This window comes from Garra rufa, chromosome 24 (genome assembly GCF_049309525.1).
Source record: "Garra rufa chromosome 24, GarRuf1.0, whole genome shotgun sequence".
Classification (NCBI taxonomy): Eukaryota; Metazoa; Chordata; class Actinopteri; order Cypriniformes; family Cyprinidae; genus Garra; species Garra rufa.
Genome location: NC_133384.1, coordinates 17,560,138 through 17,585,227, shown reverse-complemented (window position 1 = coordinate 17,585,227; position 25,090 = coordinate 17,560,138). Strand labels below are relative to the sequence as shown.

Genomic DNA, 25,090 nt, shown 5'->3' with positions numbered 1-25,090 from the left:
CATGACCGTTCTCACGCGAGGTAACAACGGCGTGGTCTTGAAGAAAACGAACTTAAAGTTTAACTGTCAGTAGAGACGATGCTGCCAGTCACCTTTGAGAGACACACAGACTTGAGAGAGGTAATTTACGATCTTAAACTCTCTCCCCCCTCTCTTGCCGTCCGTCTGCTTGTCTGTCGGTCTGTCTAAACTTCATTATTAACTGCATTAGTTTGCTATCAACGGCTCAAGTGTCGTTACTAGGTCTAAAATTACGCTTTGGAACTAGCAACGAAGCTGTTGGATGAGCTGCGTAAGAAATTAATCCTACTCACAATAGCGTTTTAAGGATAAAAACGGGACGAATGTCTTGAAATATATCATCTGATCGATGTCTTGAGGTGTGGTAACTGTAGTATAAGCGGAATAATTGACTTCGGGCCGTAGAATTCGGCGAAAATAAATCGGGTGTGCATTATTTTCTAAGAATTCTACGGCCCGTCGTCAGTTATTCCTTACATAAGTTGTTTATCTAATGACTGATAGGTTTTTATATGAAGTCTTTTCTGCTCATCAGTGTTTATTTGATAAAAAATACAGAAAAAAACATGAATATTGTGAAATATTATTGCAATTTAAAATAGTGGTTTTCTATTTTAATATACTTTAAAATAGAATTTATTTCTGTGATGTAAAGCTGAATTTTCAGCAGCCATTACTATAGTCTTCAGTGTCACATGGTCCTTAAAGTAGTCATCAGATGCCCATTTTCCACAAGTTCATATGATTCTTTGGTTAAAAATTCTCAATAGTAGTGTAAAAAAACACCCTTTTACCTTGTCAAAATCAGCTCTGCAAAATATCAGCTCATTTTACGCATGGGCCCTTTAAATGCAAATGAGCTCTGCTCGCCCCGCCCCTCTCTGCTGAGGGATTAGGAGCTGTAATGTTTACTTTAGCCACATTTAGGTGCGTTTAGCTGCATTTAGCCGCGTTTATCGGCAAAACTTGCCAACAAGCACATTATTAAGGAAGGCCATTTGCAAAGATGCATAATAAACCCTTATACTCACTTCTGCTGTGGGTGAAGCTGCATCAGGAACAATTCGCACGAACTAGATGCATATGTAGATCGGGATCGTATTGGGACTGGTCTAAGGTAAGACCACTGGGTGGATTTTTATCATTGTAGGGTGGATGTGTACACAAACTGCCAACACACATTAATGTTCAAACAACATGTAAAAGTTAGTTTCGCATCCGATGACCCCTTTAAGAAATCATTCTTTTATGCTTATTTATTTATCAACGTTGAAAACGGTTCTGCTGCTTAATATTTATTTTGGAACCTGTAATACTTTTCCGGGATTTGATTAATAAAAAAAGGTTAAAAAGGCATTTATTTAATATAGAAATGTTTTGTAACAATAAACACTACTAACGTTTGGGGTTAGTAAGTTGTTTCTTTCTTTGAAAGAAATTCATACCTTTATTTAGCAAGGATGTGTGAAATTAAAAAAGTAAAGTGATAGAAATCTTTACTATTTTTGAATAAATGCTGTTCATCTTTTATTCATCAAAGAATCCTGAATAAAGTATCACAGGATCCAAAAAAATATTAAGCTGCACAACTGTTTCCAGCATTGATAATAAATTAACGTATTAGAAGGATTTCTGAAAGTATCGTGTGACAATGAAGACTGGAGTGTAATAGCTGATGAAAATGCAGCTTTGCATCACAGAAATAAATTATATTTTAAAGTAGGGATGTCCCGATTAGGTTTTTTTGCCCTCGAGTCCGAGTTATTTGATTTTGAGTATCTGCCGATACCGAGTCCCGATCCGATACTTCTATAATACATAACAAAAGAATAAAGAAGAGCGAAGAAACAGATCCAGGATGTTCCTTATTTTTTATTTAATTCACCTTATTTTAACATTCAACAACACTTCTGTGAGATAGCTTGAACAATCAAGTAATAAATTACACAAATTCTTCAATTCTGGGCTTTAGTGCAACAGTAAATATAAAAAAAAGTCTAATACAAAAACAAATACCTCAACTTAAAATACCCGGCAGGCATGTAAACTAGGGATGCACCGAAATGAAAATTCTTGGCCGAAACCGAAAACCGAAAAAGAGGAAACCAAGGCTGAAAACCGAAACACCAAAAGAATTATGCCAATTATTAGTACCATTGCATTTATGGCTATGACAGTGTACTAATCTTACTAAAATCAAGGCATTGCAATTGCATAAATTAATATTACAGTTTCAAAGAATAAACCAATTATATTAATTTAAACAATTATTATCAATTACTTAAATAACGTATACATATATTTTACTGCCTTTGTTTAAATTGTTTAATTGTTTAAAATTTTATTACATTATCTTGTGGATCCTTCAGTTCACATTTACAACTCTACGTGTTTCTCTTCCAGCAGGAGGCGCTTTCAGAATGGTAGTACACAAAGCAGTGCAGCAAATGACTTTGAAAGTGCAGCGCTCATATTTATTCAATGGATAGCCTTTTGAAGTTTCATCGCAATTCTTGTCTTTCAGTCCCCACATTTAAGACCACCTGAAATCATAATTAAGACTATCTTAACCCCTAATAACACTGCAGTCAATGAGCTTTAAGACTTTCAAAAACAAACCTTACACAAAGTACATTATATTGAAAAGACATACCTTTAAAATATTGTGACGTAACACCAACGTAAAGCCATTGTTTTTCACCCACTGAAAGCCACATCTGTCTGCACGCAATGCTCTCATCACTGCACGTACGACTGCAGACACACCCCCTCTTGAAATTTCGGCATTACAAGTTTTGCAAATCGCTATCCGTGGGTCTTTCTCAGATATACTGAAATACGTCCACACCGCAGATGTGTTGCTTCAGGCAAGTACGTGCGGGCAGTGGTTTCCGTTTGCATCAACATACTGTTTCGGTGATAAAAATCTTTCGGCCGAAAATCGAAAATGCATCCCTAATGTAAACAAATGAAAAAATAGAAGTGTCACAGTGTTTGCCGTGTTTGTGTGTGGAGTCAAGAGGTCTAACTCTTTGCCACCGCATAACTATAGATCTATGTGTTAAAAAATAATGACAATATATATATTAGGGCTGTGAATCTTTGGGTAGACGGCGAATCAATTCGATTCACGATTCAGAGGTTTTTGATTCGATTCAAAAACGATTTTTGCAAATCAGAACAATTCAGTTCGATTCGATTAACAATGAAATTTGATTCGATTCGATTATTAACGATTCTATTCTGTAAATTTTAGTATATATCTGTATCTGAGCAAATAAAATCATTTTTTGGGAAATTCATGACCATTCAATAGATTTAATAACTTGATTCAGGACATCAGTTCAATAGCTTAACTTCTTAGGACTCAAAATACATTAAGGCAAGTAAACCCAGAAAAATAATACTACTTCTACATATTCAATGCACCATGAGTGCTTTTATTGTAAACATTGCACACATTTCCTGAACATTTAGGAAATACAGCAAAGTGTGTACATACAGCACAGTTCACAAACTGCAATGGACTTGTCATTCTTTCCCATTACTTTGTGAAAACCGAAGTAATCCCAAACCTTTGATCTCATGTTGGCTGGTGCCTTGCAAATTTCTCCTTCTTCGTTGCCCTCCATTGTGCACTGCTCCGTTTATTCATTCAGATGACAACAAACAGGCACGAATTAGTGACGTAATCCACTGCGCCACTGCAGACTGCAGTGAGGGCGCACTTTACGTCGCAGACGCAACTAATTTAAGATTTTTATATATATTTTTTTTAGATATCCATCGTATATTCGTTATATAATCGCGATTCATTCTATTTTAAAATATTAAATCGATTATTGACTGAAACAAAGATTCATTATTCAAAAATCCATGCTTCAAGATCGATGCATATGCATCGGCAGGATTTGTAATCGATGCATCGAGAAAATGAATGAATCGTTACACCCCTAATATATATACATGTAGCCTACAGTATATCCGAGTCCTGATCGGGAGGTAATGTCCGATTCCGATCGAGTCTGAAACCACGTGATCGGGCCCAGACAAGGTCCGGGCGAGGTTTAAGGAATTTTTGCAACAAATGTTTATTTAATAGCCTATTTAACATTCTTATTTAGGCTACTTTTTTATTTAAATGTATTATTTATTTTATTTATTTTAGCGTTTTGTAGGCTGGTTGTTCACTGACGGAAGTGCTCAAATAAACACGCATGTTTGTTAATAATGTTTGAGCCTAATTTATTATTGTTTCAAAATAATATACACATGTATTGTAGCCTACATATAGGCCTATATACACAAACGTTATATATATATAAATAAGATATAAATATTATTATTCTGCCTTTTTTGTTTGGGCCGTCTTGTTTGCAGTTTTTAAATCCAAAGCTAATGATGAATAGCACAGCAGTCGACGTGTGTTTGTTGTCCTCTCATGTGTGGCAGCCGCGCCTAAAAAATAAAAATAAAAAAACGGAGGGAGGGGAATAACGGCGGGCTCATTAGTTGTTTCCTAAAAATAAAAATTGTTCACGAGTCCCGCAGCTCGAGTCTGAAGTCTTTCGAGGACGAGTCTCAAGTCAAGTCTGTCACTGTGTGTGTGAGTCCCCATCTCTGGTATATATATATATATATATATATATATATATATATTCAAAAATATGAAAGATTTATATTATTAAAAAATAATAATAAAATAACATAATTTTTAAAATTCCACTAATGATAATAATTGATAATATTGATAGATAGTATTGATCAGTAAATCAGATTTAGAGTAATTTGTAAATTATCATGTGACACTGAAAACTGGAGTAATGACGCTGAAAATTCACATTACATTTTAAGTTATTACAATTTAAAGCAGTTATTCTAATTGTAATAATATTTTACAGTATTACTGTTTCTTAACAGTATGTTTGCACATTTTGTAACAAACACAGCTGTCAGAACAAAAATCATAGTTGTCTACAGAACGACTCCACACTCCAAAGAGCAGTAAGTCTAAACAACCATTTATCATGCATCTTCCAAAAAAATAAACCAGGTTTTAAAAGCGGAAGGAAGTTTATTGATTCTCATGTGTAAAAGCTAGCATAAAAACATCTCTAGGGTGATAAAAATAAATCTGAAGAGGTCGGAGGAAGACAAGAAAGTGTAAATGTGCTATTGACCTGCTCCCTGCCATATTATCTCTGAAGCCTAATAGTGTTTCCAAAGACCCTGGTGTTAAAATGAAGAAGGGCATAAATTCAGAATCTGGTTGTAAAGGTGTCTTGTGGAGGCCTGTCATCTCAACGTGTGTGATTTATACTCAGTGCCAGAGGCCTATGAAGAGTGACACGCCAAGACTACATATGAATGAAGCCGTCTGCCCTGGCGCAGGGTTGGCCGGTGATGTGATCCCTGCTGTGTGTGTACACGAATAGTTTGTAAGTGACACAAGGGCCACAGGTAATCACAGGGGCCAGTGTCCGAGGCGAACGCGCTTGATGAATGTTTCAGACATGTCTGGGGGAGAGTGGGATGAGACATTAATGATGAATGACAAAAGTTGTCCTCAAACACCACATCACCTTCCAAACCGTCAAGGTCGAGGCAGTCATGCAGCTCAGCATGTTTGGTTTAGCTCTAGGCCACAGATCAATAACAGATTGGTTTCTTGTAATGTTTTTGTGCACTATTTAATGGTTTTGCAATCCTTTTATGTCGTATTATTAATGATAGTAGTAGTATTTTCTATATACAGTTCAGGTCAAAAGTTAACACACCCCTTTCAGAAATAAGAGAGATCATACAAAATGCATATTATGTTTATGTAGTACTGACCTGAATAAGATATTTCACATAAAAGATGTTTACATATAGTCCACAAAAGCAAACAGCAGTTGAATTTATAAAAATGACCCTGTTTAAAGGTTTTGAACAGAATGGAGATGTGCACATTTTTCTTTTTTTGCCTTAATATCTTATTTTTTTCATTTAGTACTGCCCTTCAGAAGCTACAGAAGATAGTTACATGTATCCCAGAAGACAAAATAAGTAAAATTTACCCTGATCCTCGAATTTTAAAAGTTTTCACCCCCGGCTCTGAATGTATGGTTTTACTTTCTGGAGCATCTGTGAGAGTTTGAACTTCTGTAATAGTTACATATGAGTCCCTCAGTTGTCCTCAGTGTGAAAAGATGGATCTCAAAATCAGTGTCATTGTTGGAAAGGGTTCAAATACACAAAAATGCTGGAAAACCAAAAAATGTGTGGGACCTGAAAGGATTTTTCTGAAGAACAGCAGGCGGTTCAGGACAAACAAGGGACTCGTGAACAATTGTCATCAAATAAAAAAAAAAAACACAGCTGTGGATCATTCAGGTAACAACTCAGTGTTAAAAATCAAGGGGATGTAAACTTTTGAATGGGGTCATTTTTATAAATTCAGCTAATATTTTTGCTTGTGGACTGTATGTAAACCATTTTTTTTATGTGAAATATCTTATTCAGGTCAGTACTAAATAAAAAATAACATGCATTTTGTATGATCCCTCTTATTTTGGTAAAATAATTAAGATTTTGCAGATTCTGAAAGGGGGATGTAAATTTGTGACCCCAACTGTAGTAATAAAAATCGTTCAGTATGTCAAACCAAAATTACAGTTGCGCTAAACTGTCCCTAACAATAAGAAAAGTATCACAATTACAACAGAAGCTGCCTGCTCAATTGTAGACAATGATATGACAGCAGTTTACACTTTTCCATTGTCAAGTACAAAGGCATATTCTTAAACACCATTATCCACAATTGTGAAAGAATTTGAGACAGATTAGTCATAGACGTGCAGGTTTACCGCCAGTGTGTGCTGTCGAACTTTGTTTCCATGCCGTTCTTAACTTGAGATTCTCCTAAATACGGCTACCTTGATGTCAGCCTTCAATTAAAGATAACGATCACCTTTCTGTCAGCAGGACATTGTTTGTGTCACAAAGCTCAGCGTTTCCTCTTTAGGAGCAAACAGCATGAGGATGCTTCGATTTCCTCATCTGTAAATCAATGGCAGCAGGCAGACAGCCGGAAATGTATTGTGCGGTGGAGAAAGTAGGAGACTGGCTAAGAATCTCACTAAAGGTCAAAGTCAATTCATCTGTTTGCAGGCTGCCAGTGAGCTTTAGGCAGAAAGGACTTGATGCTGCTACAGGATTAACTGAACAAAACTATAAGACTGCCTTCAAAACAAAAGCAAAATAAGAAGTTGCATACAGCAGCGGTGAGTTCATTAAATCATTAATCAGATTAACAATTAATTAATTAATTACTCACCCTCATGTCGTTCCAAACCCGTAAAACCATCGCTCATCTTCAGAACACAAATTAAGATATTTTTGATCAAATCTGAGAGCTTTCTGACTTCTGAGTTTTTAGACAGCAACGCAACTACCATGTCCAAAGCTCAGAAAGGTAGTAAGGACATCATTAAAATGCTCAATGTGACAGCAGTGGTTCAACCATAATTTTATGAAGCTAAGAAAACAAACAAAATGACTTTGTTCAACAATTTCTTCTCTTCTGTCTTCGATACTCATTCAAAAGAGTCAGATAGCTTTTGGGTTTCATCAAAAGTATTTTAATTAAAGGTCTTACAGGTTTGGAATGACATGAGAGTGAGTAATCATTGACAATTTACATTTTAGTGTGAACTAATGCTTTAACAATTGACCATTAAATGAATTAAACTCACTTGTACTGCCAAAAAATGACTAAAACATTAAAATTTGACAAATTATCAATTTTCTTTTCCCTAATAATCAACATTATGCAGGGAAAACTGTAATGAACTGCAGCAGTGCTAAACTCATCATTGCATAAAATGTGACCCTGGACCACAAAACCTTTTCTTTTTAAATTGAGATTTATACATCTTATGAATAAATAAGCTTTCCATTGATTTGTTAGGATAGGACAATATTTGGCTGAGATGCAACTATTTAAAAAGCTGAAATCTGAGGGTGCAAAAAAAAATCTAAATATTGAGAAAAAGTTCAAATGAAGTTCTTAGCAATGCATATTACTAATCAAAAATCAAGTGTCGATATATTTCCAGTGATAAATTTACAAAATATCTTCATGTAACATAATGTTTACTTATCATGCCAGTGATTTTTAAAAAATAAAATAATAAAAGAAAAAATAATTTAAAGTGATATAAATATAATGTAATATATAGTATAATATAAAGTAAAGTACTTTTTCATGGGTCATTTTACTATAGCCATTGATGTGTTCCACTAAAATCAGATAAAAACCAGAATTCTGTTCTGTATTGACTGCACACTAAAGATCGATGTGTTAGCTTCACAGACAGAGCCTTCACTCCTATTGGTTGTCGGGCAGCTAATTTGCATAAAGTTAAACCTTTTGCAACTTTGTCGAGTGACTTGCGTCACTTCACACTCCTACATTCTGTCACCAGTGGCCATTGTCGCTTGAAACCACATAAAAAACAGACTAAAATGATTCAAAACTCCTTAGTGATTTTTTTCTAGCTATGGTTTTCACACCAAAACCCACCCAATTGCTACTCAAAACATTCTGGGGGGAAAAAAACGGCGGGTTTCTCTGGTAAAATTTGCATTCCAGGAGCTAAATATCACGCTATTGGGGTCGCTTCAACCCACGGACATGAAAAACAACCAGTGTTAAAGTAGCCCAGTTGACCCTTCACAAAAACCTGCCCTTCTTAGTTACTGTTGCTATGTCTGACAAACAGTGCCGCTCTCACACTACACATCATGTTCTCACACAGTGAAAAATACATAGCAAAACAAAGAGGAAACTGACAACACACCAACAGATAAGACAGAGCACAGGTTACTTATGGTGTGAAACAAGATCTCAGCTTTAAAATGTTGTTTTTTTAAAAGAAATTCAAACAATAAATAGCATTTTGTGGCTCTTTAATGTGTCGTGACAGATCACTTGACTTAGTAGATCAATCCGATTGTCTTTTCTTCTTTACTTTAAGCACAAAATAAACATGAATGAGCATCAGAATGTTGTTTATTTCAACCACGGAAAAAGACAACAGTGCATACAGTTTATATACTCTTTATATATTTATAAGTTAATATACTCTTCTGTCTGATTTGTTTGTCAAAAAAAATTGCGTATTCGGCGTTATGATTGGTCAGATCGCCTGTCAATCAAGCTCTTTGCGAAGGGGCAATTCTGTGGGAAAACAACGAACTTAGTAACACTGCTTGCAGCCATCCATAACACCTTAGTAACCACAGAAACATGATAACATAGCAATGTCCTTACTCACATGTTTTGTAGAAAATGTAAAACTGTGTTAAATGTTATAAAGAGGCATAAAATGCTTGTTCACACCCGTTTCTTTGTTCACACTTTGCGTGCTGCTCACCAGTCAGAAAATGTTATTCTGAGCGACTACAATAAGCTCTGAGGTCAGCGTATGTCTCTTGCTTTCACAGTGCAGTTCATATTCTCAGAGGAAAGTGAGGAGGAGGATTACATAGTATGGTGATTTATAAAGGTGAATGTTCAGAGTAGGCCACTGACTCGCTTTCATTCTTCATATGAAAAGGTAGCAGCTATTGCGTTAGTTCCTATTCTACCCAACTGCAGGCTGTAATTTTTTTTCGGGATGCGGATGTGTCGTCCCCGCTGTCGCAGTACAGTCGATTTGTATTCAGGATGGGATCTGGTCTGCATGGTGTTACAAAATGGAATCCAGGTTTTTCATATTGGTACGGGCCCCTCTGGGGCAGCATAAAGCCCCACTAAAGCTAGTTTATTGAAGCCCATTTCCAGATTGGATATTGAACTCCCAGATGCTAATGGCTCTGCTGTGGACCCTCTGTTTGTTCAAATGCCAAACTCAGTTGAGCCAAGCTTTGAGCAGATGGGCGTGACCAAAAGAAGCATCCAAAATGTTAACCCTGTCTCGCAAAATATCGCTTCCTGCAGAGAGGGACAGTGGGGAAATGGATGTGACAGGCTGTGTTTGGTTATGTGTGTTATTTAAATTTCTCATCAACACAATGCATAAAGTGATTACTCTCAATGAAAACAAATTTCCCATGCATTCTCCGTTTCATTTAGCCTTTAATCTGTGGCTGTAATTGTTTGTGTAACACTGCGAAAGTGTTTTAGGAAATCCATAAAGTAGGCTGTTTATTTCAGAGGCTGTTTAAGGGGGTGGAGACGAACCACTCATAGAAAAATGAAAGGGAGAAATCATTTATGCTCAATTTGGCAACTGTAGGAATTGAAGGGTCATTTAAAAGAGCTAGTTGACTTTTTGGTTGTTTGTTTATGCTAGAATGTGTGTGGAAGTGCTGGACTGTTGGACTGTTTGTTGTTTAATTGTACGTTTATGATATCATATGGAAGTTTATGATTTCATGTGGAAGTTTTTGCAACCAAAAAAAAAAAAAAGTAAATAAATGACTAATTCTAAGAAATGGTCACAATTGACTCTTCGCAAAGAATTATCCAGTTTGTTGCTGTTGCTTTGTCCAACAAGCCATTGTGTTCTCATGTGACGCATCAGTGAAAAAGTACATTGCGGAAAACAAAGAGGACACTGATAACGCACCGAAGACAAGACAGAGCAGGTTACTTGAAACTTATGAAACAAAGTAGGGCTGCAACTAATGATTTTGATAATCGATTAGTTGGTCGATTTATTTTTATGATTAATCAATTAATTGGCTTAAATCTAAAATTGTTTATTTTATTGACAAAAATCACAACATTCCACATTCTGTCCAATGTCCTTCAAACAAACGTGCCAACTGAATGTTATGAAACAGTGCTTAATTTATTAGACCATTGGTCGTAATAAAGAGAAAAGACAAATATCTGAAGAAAAACACTATAAAGCGCTTGACTATTTTTTTTTTTACTAAAAAGCTTATTGCATATTGCATATTCAAGGACTAACCAATACAGAAAGCTAAAAATTATTTTGGGAATCACAATACTGTTAGTTTGGAGCAGCAGTGGCACAAACCTTACATGATTTGTTACACACATTACATAAATTAGTTTTAATAAATGTGTTAAGCAATGTATATTGTGAACAAAGTTTAAATCTCTACATTAAAAATGAAAAGAATAGCATGATACAGATAATAAAGATGAATAAAAACAAACTTGGTGTAAACCAACAGGTGAGAGTTGCTCAAAGTCACGTTTACTGTAATTTCTTTATATAAAAGGGCGCCTATGAAACGTCTGGTTTTTATATATCAGATAATTACATGCTGTTATCCCTTTACAGTTCCTACTCTCCATAAATAAGTGCACTACATGTTGTCTTTTAAACCTAAATTTAACATTCAACGACAGATATTTCAGCGCAATGAATGTTTTTGCACTGAGTATTAATTGTCTCCATATCTGTGCTCCGGCTGTCTGACACGCTCATTCAGTGAAGATTTAAACTTAACACAAACTGTCAGGATGGACTTTTATGCATAAATGGAAATGCTTGTGTGAATTTGTGAATTTACAGATAAGGATATGACCGTAAACTGAAAGTTTTCATGCTGAGGATGCAAACGAATCTGTCAAAGCGCCTCACAGGGCAAGCCATTACGCTATAAGCTTCAAGTTTAAAATAAGGAATTCTCATGTTTTGGGCAACTTGGATCACGTAACTCTCCTGCAGCATCTCATTCTGTTTCCTCCACTAGTTTTAGATGCATTGTGTCCATAGAAATGCGTCATTCAGTGCTGTAATTTGACATGACCCTCTGAAGTTGTATGTGCGCTGTGGGCGGACCCGATTAATCGATAATAAGAATCGTTGTCGATGATTTTCATTACCGATAATAATCGATTTTTTTTTCAAACATTAAACAATGAATACTGTTTTGTGACTCTTTAATGTGCCATGACAGATTGCTGTTGTGCCTCCGTTCGAGTGCCATGTGAACTGACAATCTCTTCCTCTTTGCTAGTTACAGCGCTAAATAAGTGAATGAATGAACATAAGAAGGTATCTTGTTTCAACCATGAAAAGACATTAATACATACCTTTTTTCTAGTTCAAGCCCACCGTCGTTAATCTATTTTCTTATTTGGTTTGTTTGTCAGACAAAAATGGCAGATTTGCCATTATAATTGGTCAGCTTGTCAATCAAACTCACTCATATACTCACTCGTATATTGTGGCAATTTTGACAAATAGTTGTAACGGTGAGATATAAAGTTGCGATTTTGAGAAAGTCGTAATTGTGAGGTATAAGGTCACAATTTTGAGAAATAGTGGAAACTTTGGCATATAATGTCTTCTGAAAATTCTGAAAACCAGTAACAATTTTGAGGTTTACAATCTCAATTTTAAGGGAATAGTCACAAGATCAGGAAAAGGTTATCTGTGATCGTAATTCATAATTGTGAGGAGTAAAGTCACGATTTATTGAAAATTGTGGGGTGTAAAGTCTCAATTGTGAGAAACAGTCACAATTTTGAGAAATAGCCACAACTGTGTATTATGAAGTCATGATTTTGAGGAAGCCTTAGTTTATTTACTATGTGCAGTAAATGGACTTTATTAACATTTAAAGATTCTTTTTTTGGTGTTTTGCATTTTATTATGGTAGCACATATGTGACCCTGGACCACAAAACCAGTCATAAGGTTAATTTATACATCATATGAAAGCTCAATAAATAAGCTTTCTATTGATGTATGGTTTGTTAGGATCGGACAATATTTGGCTGAGATACATCTGTTTGAAAATCTGGAATCTGAGGGTGCAAAAAAATCAAAATACTGAGAAAATCACCTTTAAAGTTGTCCAAATTAGGTTCTTAACAATGCATATTACTAATCAAAAATTACATTTTGATATATTTACAGTAGGGATTTTACAAAAAATCTTCATGGAACATGATCTTTACTTAATTTCCTAATGATTTTTGGGATAAAAGAAAATTTTGACCCATGCAATGTATTTTTGGCTATTGCTACAAACAAACCCCAGCGACTTAAGACTGGTTTTGTGGTCCAGGGTCACATATTTGACAAATAGTTGCAATGGTGAGAAATAAAGCTGTGATTTTGAGAAAGTTGTAATTGTGAGGTATAAGGTCACAATTTTGAGAAATAAATGGACTTTATTAAGATTTAAAGATTCATTTTTGGTGTTTTGCGTTTTCACAATTTTGAGAAACAGTCACAACTGTCTAGTATGAAGTCATGATTTTAAGTCATACAGTCGGGGTATAAAGTTATGATTTATAAATAGTTTATTTACTATGTGCAATAGATGGACTTTTTTAAGATTTAACATTTTTTTGTATGTTTAGCCTTTTTTATGATAGCACAAATTTGAGAAATAGTGGAAACTGTGGTGTATAATGTCTCAACTGTGAGAAACGGTCACAATTTTGAGAAATAGTCAACTATGTAATATGAAGTAATGATTTCGAGAAAGTCATAATTATGGGGTAAAAAGTCATAATTTTAGATGGACCTTTTTTAATTTAATTATTTTTTTGGTGTGTTGCATTTATTATGAGAGCACAAATCTGATGAATAATTGAAACGGTGAGATATAAAACTTAATTGTGAGTTATAAGGTCCCCATTTTGTGAAATAGTGGCAATTGTGGGGTATAATGTCTCAATTGTGAGAAACAGTAGCAACCATGAAGCATAAAGTCATGATTTTGAAGAATAGCTGCGACTGTTATGACATAATTTAATTATTTGCTTGAGTAGATTACATACAAAGTAAATGCAAAGATGCATACGAGTGATATATGCATCAATCTCACACAAGTGCACAAGTCAAGCTCTGAAAAGCTTATTGACATGTCCGGTTTGATATGTCCGGTTGTATCAGAAAATAGAGAAGTGTTACGCAATGTTTTTGTTCATGCGAGTGACACACAAACAGCCTGTGAGTATTCTAGAGCGCTAACATGATGCAAATATTCACTTCGCTTTTGGTATGCTCACACCATTAGGTATAGAAGTCGTAATTTTGGGATATAAAGTCACAACTGATATGTATAAAGTCGTTATTTTGTGAAATAGTCTCAATTTTGAGGTCTAAAGTGGCAATTTTCAGTTTTCGTTGTGGTTGTGAGAAATTGTCGTAATTGTGGGTTTTATTTTGGTCCTTCTAAATTCAAGTAGAAGTACATAGAAACAGTACACAGAAAGGAGAAAAAGCCTGGGAGTGTTACCTAAGATGGAGTACAACTGATTTGCTTTAAGGGGCATGATTTGTTTGCTACTAATTTATAGGTATTGTTTTTTTACTGATGTCAAACTTAAAAAGTAATCACATACCTGCAGCATAAAAAGATGCACGTTCTGTTTTATTAACATCAGTCAGTAAACAAACCATTAGTGTTCTATTGCCTGGCTGTTGCTCAACATGCCACTAAATTAAATATAAAGTCATCACAATAACAACTGTCGGACAGAACGCCTCAAAAGTAAGCGTTTTGCTTTTTCATGCCAGTTGTTCACGGCATGCTACGGGTCACTGAAGCAAGGACCCGATATAAAAAAAGAACAGATTGTGGATGTTTGAAGAGCAGCTCTGTTTTGTTTTCCTGTGGTCATCTCATCCACACTGTGGCTCATTGGTATTCTAATCGCAATTAAACTACGTTCAGCAGATGGGGAGAGCTTAATGTCTGAAACTCAGCTCACTGCAGTGTTTTGAGAGACATCAGCATGATGGAGGGCATCTCACCCTCAAAGTCCTTCGGGTGTTTCTACATTCCACTTCTATTAATGCTCTTGAAAGTTTCAGACCGTGTTCTATTTCAGAATGCTTCATTTAGGTTGGCTGAGATGACTAAAGGAGTAGATGCAGTGGAGTTCATTTCTGTGTAATGCATCTCTAACAGATCTCTTCCACTATTACCATGTTGAAGTAAAAATACAGTGGAGTAGACAGTATGCTGTTTTTTTTTTTCCAGGGCCTGAAGAAGTTTTGATTGTGTTTGTGCAACGTCATCTCTTATCTCTATGGAGAAGTCTGTCACCTTTAGCAGGTGCAGTGTACAGATAGTGCCCAGTACCTGTATGTCACCTTAGTGTTGGGAATTCTGGGAACACTGCCAGATCTTTTGGAGGACTTGCTCTTAAAGAACCCATCCAGATAAATATCAAGGTCTTCTCTCTACAAAGAGTGATTTTGTGTTTTTGTGGTAATGCGGCAGGTTGAGAGTAATTAAATGCCACATGCCAATTTATGGTTTCATCGTAGTTAAACTATGAATTGAATCATTGGAGATATTGAATACAGAAGATTATTGAATTTGTAATTACTGATCAGGCAGGTACAGTAGATGAATTGGCTTTTGAGATTATCAGCAGGATTTTCTCGCCCTTGTTTAATTTTCAAAATATACTGACAGCCTTGTCTATAAATAAACTTTTGATTTAAGTATGTACGAAAGTATTCAATTTCATTCTTTTTTTTCACGTTTTATGTTGCTGCCTTATGTTAAACTGCTTTAAATTACTTTTTCCCGACATCAATCTACACCCCATACACCATAAATGACAAAGCAAAAACAGAATTGTCACAACATTGTAAATTTATTAAAAATAAAACTGAAATACCGGTATGTACATTGCATAAGTATTCATACCCTTAAGTCAGTACTGAGCTGAAGCATCTTTACAGCCTCAAATCTTTTTAGTGTGGTGCGACAGGCATTGCTCATCAGCATTTGGCAATTATCTGCCATTCTTCACCTCACCTCTTTCAGCTTGGATGGGGCAGATGCACATTTTCAGGTTTCTCCAGAAATGTTTGATTGGGTTCAAGCCCAGGCTTTGGCTGGGCCACTCAATGACATTCACACAGTTGTCTATTAGCCACTCTTGCGGTCCCGTTGGAAGGTGAACCTTCTGCCCAGTCTGGGGTTCTGAATGGTCGGGACTGGGTTTTCATTAAGGCTATCTCAATATTTTGTTGCTCTGAACTTCTCTTCTACTCTGATGAGTCCTTTAGTCTCTTACTTTTGGGATGGAACTCTACAGTGATGAGCAGTTCCTGGTTTCCTCCATACACAATGCTTAAAATTAAGGTTCATCAGACCAGAGAATCTTGTTTCTCACAGTCTGAGGGTCCTTTAGATGCTTTTTTTTCAAATTCCAAGTGTGCTTATATGTGTCTTTCCTGAGGAGAAGATTGAGTCTTGCCACACCACCATAAAGCCCGGATCGGTGGAGTGTTGCAGCAATGTTTGTCCTTCTGCAGGTTTCTCCTATCTCCCCATATGATCATGGAGGTCAATTAGAGTGACCATTAGGTTCTTGGTCACCACTTTAACCAGTCCTTTCCTTTTTTTTTAACCCATCAATTGCTCAGTTTGGCCAGGAGGCCAGCTCTAAGAAGAGTCCTAGTTGTTCCAAACCTCTTCCATTAAGGGTTACACAGACTACATGCTTCTGTGGACCTTCAATGCAGCAGAATTTTTTTTTCTGAACTCATCCCCAGATGCGTGGCTCGATGCAATCCTGTTTTTGAGCTCTACAGACATTTTTTTTTTTTTATCTCAGGGATTGTTTTTTGTTCTGATATGCATTTTCAGCTGTTAGACCTTTTATTAAGACGTGTGTGCCTTTCCAAATCATACCCATTCAGTTGACTTTGCCACAGGTCAGCTTCACTCAAAGTGTAGTAACGTCTACATGCATTATGAATGCTCCTGAGCTACATTTCAACTGTCCCAGATACGTGTATGAATACTTATGCAATGGAATCATTTAAGTTTTTTATTTTTTATTTTTAATACATTTACATACGTTTTTTGTTTTGCCTTTATGGTGTATGTATGGAGTGTAGATTGATGTTGATTTTTAAAGCAGTTTAACAATAAGGGAGCAACATAACAAAATATGGGAAAAAAATGAATAAATACTTTATCAAGGCACTGTATATGCATAATAGGGTTACCATGATTTTAGTAGTCTATAGCAAGTGAAACATATTTTTCAATTCAACATATTTATCAATATTCTATTGATAACAGAACTCCGTTTTACCATTTTGTATCACTTCGTTTGTGATATTTCTCATAGTGAGTGCATGGCGGACACCCAAATCCACTATAATTTTATTAATAAAACTGTTTTTGTATCACGGAATGTAGTTTTACCTACATATGAGCATAAGAGACTTACAAAAGAAACATCTTACCACCTTCAAATCTTTGAAAAGTAGTCTCTATGTAAGTAAATATTGCTTATATTTTAAAAAGTGTTTTTTCAGTAAATAATAAGCAACCATTTTAAATTAAGAGCAGAGAGTGTTTTCGTCTTTTTTATTGTTGAAACATTTATTTTTTTCAGTTTTATTATCATTATTCTAAACATAATAGACTGTGGCAGGCTTATTAGGCTTAATACACAGCCTGATGCATGGAGCTCATATTTTGACACAAACCACATTTTTTTCCCCTCAACTGTTTACATTCAGTCATTTACATTAATAACTCCCCAAGAGACATTTTAAGTAAGAAGTACATTTGACCATTTGCACACATTACCATGAGGTATAAACATATAAATATGCATGGGAGCATTAGAAAGCATCCGCCTGTCAGTCAGACAGTCGTTGGCTACTGAATTGAGTTCGCACTTGGTTTTTCTTGAACCTACAGAAAGGCTGAGATTACTTTATTTATGTGTTTATTTTACTATTGATTTGGTACCAAAGTAAAGGTCGGTTTGAAATCCCTAATTGGCATTATTTTGGCCACAGGCTATCCAGCTCTGTAGATATCAACATGAAAAACTGAACCATTTAAAAAAAAAAACCAAAGTGCTTAGTATTCATTGTGTATTATAACTTCATTTTAGAGACATTGTGTTTAATTTTGCATTATTATTTTGACCTGACAGAGAGAAGGAACATGAAGCGAACCAGGAAGCAACTTTTGGAGAGACGTGGCTCTTTTTTGGATGCCGCCACAAAGATAAAGACTTTCTTTTCAGGTATGTGCATTTGCAATATTACAAACACACAAAAAATAGCTTTGTTTGTCTTATTTTCTAGAATAAACATCAGCCTTAAATCGATATAAATGCACTTGAGAAGCAATTGTGTTTATTAGATGAGTGGTGGTCAAAAAAATCTTCATTATTCTTTCCCCATTGCAAAGTGTATTTTTCTTGTTTTAAGAATAAACCTGTATTTTAAGATTAGACTAAGAAACCAATTTCATTTTAAGATATTCTCTGCTTTTCTGATGCAATCTTGTGTCCCAATGTTTAGATGTTTTCACTGGAAATTACACAAAAAAAAGCAGTGCAGCCACACTCAACCATTTTTCCAACATCCCCCTTTGTAACCTGATCATATGTTATCTCCATAACCTCAGAGTATTTTTCACCGATCTGCCAGCTTCACACAGGCTCTTGGCGTCTTGTCTTCTCCTGGTTGCTATCAGCCAGAGGCTCCTGTTGCACCGTCCTTGAGAGTAATGATTGGGAAAGCAATGAAATTAAAGTACTCCCTCTGAGAGTATGGGGCATATGATACGAGAAATTATATAAGATGATTGGGGTCTGGCTCTCCCAGAGGCACACAGTCATAACTCACACGCAAGGTCCTGAGTAATGACATTGGTGCCTGGATTGGTGAGTATTAAGTGTGTTTGTTGTGGCGGCGGAGCGGCACACAACGTTGTATCAGCGCTTGCTTCTACTTGACACAAGAGCCAATAACAACAAGATCAAAGTCAGGGTCCTGACACGCTGTTTGAATCTATCCATCTTTGCCTTCAGTGGTCACGAAGAGGTATTCATTAACGTTTTTATTCACGTTGGTCACACTGTGGTTTCATTTATCATTTTTTTTCCCTCCATTGATTAATACGATCAATGAAATGTGCTTTGTGTTGTTCAGTGTAACACCCTCATTGTCTGCTACGCTTTAATGAGCAAAGTAGAAAGTGCCGGTGGCATTCGAGATGAGAAAGCGACTGAAGTTGCCTTGCAAAACTCAACACTCACAGAAAAACAAAAAGCGAGCCGGCTAGCCATCAGGCAGCCTGCTAAAGAAAACAAGGCGTCTGCAATCAATTCTAATCAAACATTATACTTATGAGTGTTAAAAGGGTGAAATCAGCCTCAATCAGTGTTGTTGAAATAAAGAACACTTGCCTTGGCCCCCCCCCGTCACCAACGAGCCGCTTTGTTTTTATGGATTTGGATTACATGAGGAGGGGAAGTGGGTGGCTTAGATTCTGGAAAGGGGACAAAGGATCGCTCAAGTCTGTTTTCTTTGTAAACATTCAATATCTGTCACCAGAAAGCCTAGATGGGCTCATCTGCTAAGATGGACGTGGCTTCCAGATGGCCTGTGCAAACACATGTGCTCAAAAACTTCAAAAACAAAAACATGAAGCATGTACTTTAAAGGGATAGTTCACTCAAAAATGAAAATTCTGTTATTAATTACTCACCCTCATGTCGTTCCACAACCGTAAGAGCTTTGTTCATCATTGGAACACAAATTAAGATATTTTTGATGAAGTCCGAGAGCTTTCTGACCCTGCATAGACGGCAATGCAACTATCACGTTCAAGACCTAGAAAGGTAGGACGTTGTTAAAATAGTCCATGTGACATCAGAGGTTCAACTGTAATTTTATGAAGCTATGTTATTTTTGCTTTCTTTCTTTCTTTCTTTGCACAAAAAATATTCTCGCAGCTTTATAACTTATGTTCTTACTAAGTTTCTGGGACACTACGTGTCTATGCAAGGTCAGAACGCTCTTGGAATTCAACAAAAATATCCTAATTTGTGTTCTGACGATTATCAAAGGTCTTACAGATTTGCAAATGTCTTACAAGATTGGAAATACATAGCATATGTGTGTGTAAGAGAGGTGTGTTTTTCTTTTCTTAGTAATCACAAAGTCTTCCTTGCACAGCACTACTCAGATTTTCTTCAGAACCTTTCAAAACAAGACTTTCTTTGGATTCAATAATTGAAAACTCTGTTTACATGGTGATACCTTATTCAGAAAAGATGTCAATACTCAGGTGTTTGTGATCCATGTAAACAAGGCTATTTTCAGATGTTGTGTGCAAACGCTTGCTTCATCTATTGCATCACCCATCTGTTTACATTTTACTCTGTCGTCCTCCTGTAGCTTCAGTGGAAATTTTGAGTGGATGCCTGCAAAGTTCTCTGACAACTGTTGTTAGCAACAGTTCACCCAAAAATGAAAATGTTGTCATTATTTACTCCGCCTCAGATGGTTGCAAATATATGGAACCCCGTTTTCGCCACTGAATTAAAAATGAAAAAGGTAATTGCGACTTTTTCTTCACAATTCTGAATTGTGAGATATAAACTTGCAATTGCAAATTATAAAGTCAAAATTGTGAGACATGAACAAGCAATTTCTAAGAAATGAAGTCAGAATTGCGAGATATAAACTTAAAATTCTGACTTTTTTTCTCAAAATTTCAAGTTTATATCTAGCAATTTTGACTTTATAATATGCAATTGCAAGGTATTAAGTCAGGTTTGTGATATAAACTCACAATACTAAGAACATGGAAGTCTTTTTCCCTCAAAATTGGACTTGCAATTACGAGTTTATATCTCACAATAAAAAAAAAAGTCAGAATTGCGAGAGATAACTCACAATTGCGAGGAAAAAGTCAGAATGGCGAGATATAAACTCACACTTGCGAGTTTTTATCTTTATCAGCTGTGTGCAAACGCTTGCTTCATCCATTACATCACCCATCTGTTTACATTTCACTCTGTCGTCCTCCTGTAGCTTCAGTGGAAATTTATAGTGGATGCCTGCAAAGTTCTCTGACAACTGTTGTTTGCAACAGTTCACCCAAAAATGAAATAGTGGTTATTATTTTACTCTGCCTCAGATGGTTACAAACTTATGGAAGCCCGTTTATGCCACTGAATTAAAAACGAAAAAGGTAATTGTGACTTTTTTTTAATCTCACACTTCCTTTTATTTCCTCAGAATTGTGATATAAATTCACAATTGTGAGTCAAAATTGCAGGACATGTACTTGCAATTCTGAGAAATTAAGTCAGAATTACAAGATATAAACTCACAATTCTGACTTTTCCTCAATTGCGAGGTATTAAGTCAGATTTGTGATGTAAAGTCACAATTCTAAGAACGTAGCAGTCTTTTTTCCCTCAAAATTGGACTTTATAACTCGCAATTACGAGTTTATATCTCACAATTCTGAGACAAAAAAGTCAGAATTGCAAGAAAAAAAGTCAGAATTGTGAGATACAAACTCGCAATTGCGAGTAGGTCAGAATTGCAAGTTTTTATCTCACAGTTCTGACTTTATTTCTCACAAATGTGACTTTATTTTTCAGAATTGATATCTCACAATTCTGACTTTATAACGCAATTGTGAGTTTATATCTCAATTCTGAGAAAGAGAAATTCGCAAATGCAAGGAAGTCAGAATTGCAAGTTTTTATCTTGCAATTCGGACTATTTCTTTCAGTTGTGATTTTATTATTACTCTAAATCTCACAATTCTAACTTTATAACACGCAATTGCGAGTTTATATCAATTCAGAGACAAAAAATTCAAGAGATATAACTTGCAACTGCGAGGAAAAAAGTCAGAATTGCGATATAAACTCACAATTCTGATTTTATACCTCACAATTACGAGTTTGTCTCAGTTTCGAGAAAAATTCAGATTTTTCAGAATTTGCAAGGAAAAAAAAGAAGTCATGAGAAATGAAGTCAGAATTGTGAGAAACAAACTTGCAATTGCGAGAGTCAGAATTGCGAGTTTTTATCTCAATTCTGACTTTATTTCTCAGAATTGTTAGTTTATACCTAAAAATTGTGAAGTTATAACATGTAATTGTGAGTTTATATCTTAAATGCAAGGAAGTCAGAATTGTGACTATTTCTCAGAATTGCAAGTTTATATCTCGCAATTCTGACTTTATAACAAGAAATTGCGAGGTATTAAGTCAGATTTGTGATATAAAGTTGCAATTGTAAGAACATAGCAGTCTTTTTTCCCCTCAAAACTGAAATTTATAACTCGCAATTACGAGTTTATATCTCACACTTTTGAGAAAAAAGTCTGAATTGCAAGTGATAACTCGCTTTTGCGAGGAAAAAAGTCAGAATGGTGAGTTTTTATCTGGCAATTCTGACTTTAATTCTCAAAATTGTGACTTTCTCAGAATTTTGAGTTTATATCTTGCAATTCAGACTTTATAACATTAAATTGCGAGGTATTAAGTCAGATTTGTGATATAAAGTTGCAATTCTAAGAGCACAGCAGTCTTTTTTCCCCTCAAAATTGGACTTCATAGCTCGCAATTGAGTTTATATCTCACAATTTTGAGAAAAAAGTCTGAGTTGTGAGGAAAAAGTCAGAATTGCGAGATATAAACTTACAATTCTAAGAAATAAAGTCAGAATTGCAAGAGAAAAACTCTGACTTTGAATTTTTATCTGACTTTTATCTGACTTTATTTCTCAGAATTGCGAGTTTATATCTCACAATTCTGACTTTATAATATCGCAATTAAGACTATTTCTCGCAGTTGTGACTTTATTTCTCACAATTCTGACTTTATAACATGCAATTGCAAGTTTTCTATCTCATTTCTGAGGAAAAAAATCAATCTAAAAAGACTTTCATGCAGTTACAGTGCAGGGGATGTGAGAATATGTTTATGAGAACACCAGCATTTTCCAATTTGTGAACAGTCTTAGTCATATCTTTTCAGTGAATTGATTGCGTCAGATCACAAAGCATTAATGTTTTTTTTTATGAATCAAACTGATCCTGACTCAATGATCTGATCACAGTGCATATGACTTGATAAATGAAAAAGACTTGGTTCTACACAAGTTGGTGTTTTTTAAAGTCCTTTTTGAAGCTTAAAGGCTCCCCGTTTATTGTAATTGCATGGAAAAGATTCACTATCACTACATTTCTTATTGTGTTCAACAGAAAAAATTGTCACACAGCCAGGTTTGGAACAAAGTGAGAATATTCATTTTTTAGATAAACATTTTCGTTACGAGTAAAAAAGTAAATGTGGCTTTTCTAAGTGAACATCTGAGGTAACAGACAAGCAGAGCAAGTGATTGCAAAAGAGCCTCAAACCTTGAGCTTGACCCTGCCTGTAACCTTCATATTTTTCGATCTCTCATTTTGTTGAAACAGCACCCAAACTTTTGCTAGGAGCTAAAATAAAAGCTGTTACAGAAGCGATTTACAACAGCAGCCTTGAGGTTGTATAAACTTTCTTGCCAGATGGATGAGGGAGATGAAAATTTGAGTCTGTGAATGCAATACACTAATGAGCTGCATTGTTGTTACTTGACTACCGCAAAATCGGAGAGAATCTAATTTGCCATTTGTACCATTTGTATGCGCGAGTTTAGTTTAACCACCGCGAAAACAACCACCGACTGATGAAATAACAGTGAAACGAGGTAATAAGCACATGACTGCTTTTCTTCTAGAGAGGAGCTGGAGAGATTTGTGCATAATGGAACCCTGAGCCATCTGATCGTGTGCTTCTCCAGAGATGAGCCTGATGCAGCGGGAACCGTTAATAGACCAACATATGTCCAGCACAACTTGCGTCTACATGCTGAAAACATTGCCAGCATCCTCCTCAAAGACAAAGGCTGTCTCTATGTCTGTGGGTGGGTATGAAATAAAAAAGTCTTGACTTTCTTTACCATGTGTAATGTCACATTTTGCTCGCCAGGACTGAGACAATATCTCACGATTTTACAGAGACGCAAAGAACATGGCAAAGGATGTGAATGACACGCTACTGGAGATCATAGGAAAGGAACTTCAAATCGATAAACTGGATGCTATGAAGACAGTAGCTGGACTTCGTGAGGAGAAGCGATATCTACAGGACATCTGGAGTTGAGAAAGCACACATACAGAATACTTTTTGGCTATTTAAGTTCATAACAGGTGCTCTTGAGTGATAGCCAAACTCATTAACCAACTGCCTTGAGTCTCCTTCGTTTCAAGTATTTTAAAAGCTTTTAGTGAATTATCTGAAGGTACGGTTAAACGTGCTTAGATTAGATGTTTGGTGAAAACATTTAAACTGTGCCTTTTATGTAATTATTAAAGAGGAGGCCCGCATAACCGTTTCGTTCTTTGTGGGCCGTTTCTGTAGGGTTTAGATACCGCTCAGGTAAAATATGCATAATGCATTAGACTCGGAAGGAAGGAGGATGCTAGACACGAGAAACCAAAACATGACAGACTGGATGGGAAAACTGTCAGAAGCTGCCAAATCCAGGATCATCTGCAGCATTTCCATGTTTTTCAATTCCAAACGTTTTTTTAAGATTAGAGGGGATCCTCTAGTCATCCATTTTATTCCCCAAAAATATTTTGCTATTTAGGTTTAAAATTCACCTCAGGTGCCCAAAGCAATTACACCGGTCTAGAGAGTTGGCGAGTCTAATACCCCAATATTTTGTTAAATCTGTCAGGCTAAGAAGCATGTTAATTAATAATTTTTACTTATATTCACTGTAAGGCAAAAATAAAATGCATACCAAAAAGAAAAAAGTATTTAACAGTCATTTTATGGCAAGAATTCTTATGTTTAACAATTCTTCATAAATGTCCTATTTAGTTTTCAACAGAGAACTACCTTTGACATATGGGAATCCATAATATTCATTGTCTGTTTCCTTTAAAATTGGAAAACTTTATTCCAACTGGTCAGTCGTAGCATTCAGCGATCTGATACCCTATAGAGTCCAACAGTCAAGTCCTGGTAAAAACTTCATTTTCTCCACCGGGAATTTGATTTTTAAACCTTTAAAGACAGACCTGTTACCTTTGGTAAATGATGATGTACACTTTAGGTCAAAAGTTTACAGAATCTGCAAAATGTTAAATATTTTACAAAAGTAAGAAGGATTGTACAAAATGCATGTTATTTTTTATTTAGTTCTGACCTGAATAAGATATTTCACATAAAAAATATTTTACATATCGCCCACAACAAAAAATAATAGTTTAGTTTTAAAAAA

At 35.6% G+C, this 25,090-nt stretch overlaps 1 protein-coding gene across 1 annotated transcript in view; it reads left to right on the top strand.

The window, feature by feature from the left end:
• mtrr (5-methyltetrahydrofolate-homocysteine methyltransferase reductase) overlaps positions 1 to 24,689 on the top strand; it is a 39,532-nt gene extending 14,843 nt beyond the window's left edge. The window contains exons 13-15 of the mRNA XM_073830733.1: positions 17,929 to 18,021; positions 23,537 to 23,722; positions 23,817 to 24,689. Of these exons, the coding sequence (XP_073686834.1) occupies positions 17,929 to 18,021; positions 23,537 to 23,722; positions 23,817 to 23,961 (424 nt within the window). The 3' untranslated portion in view covers positions 23,962 to 24,689. The remainder of the gene's footprint in view (positions 1 to 17,928; positions 18,022 to 23,536; positions 23,723 to 23,816) is intronic.
• The last annotated feature ends 401 nt before the right edge of the window (positions 24,690 to 25,090 follow it).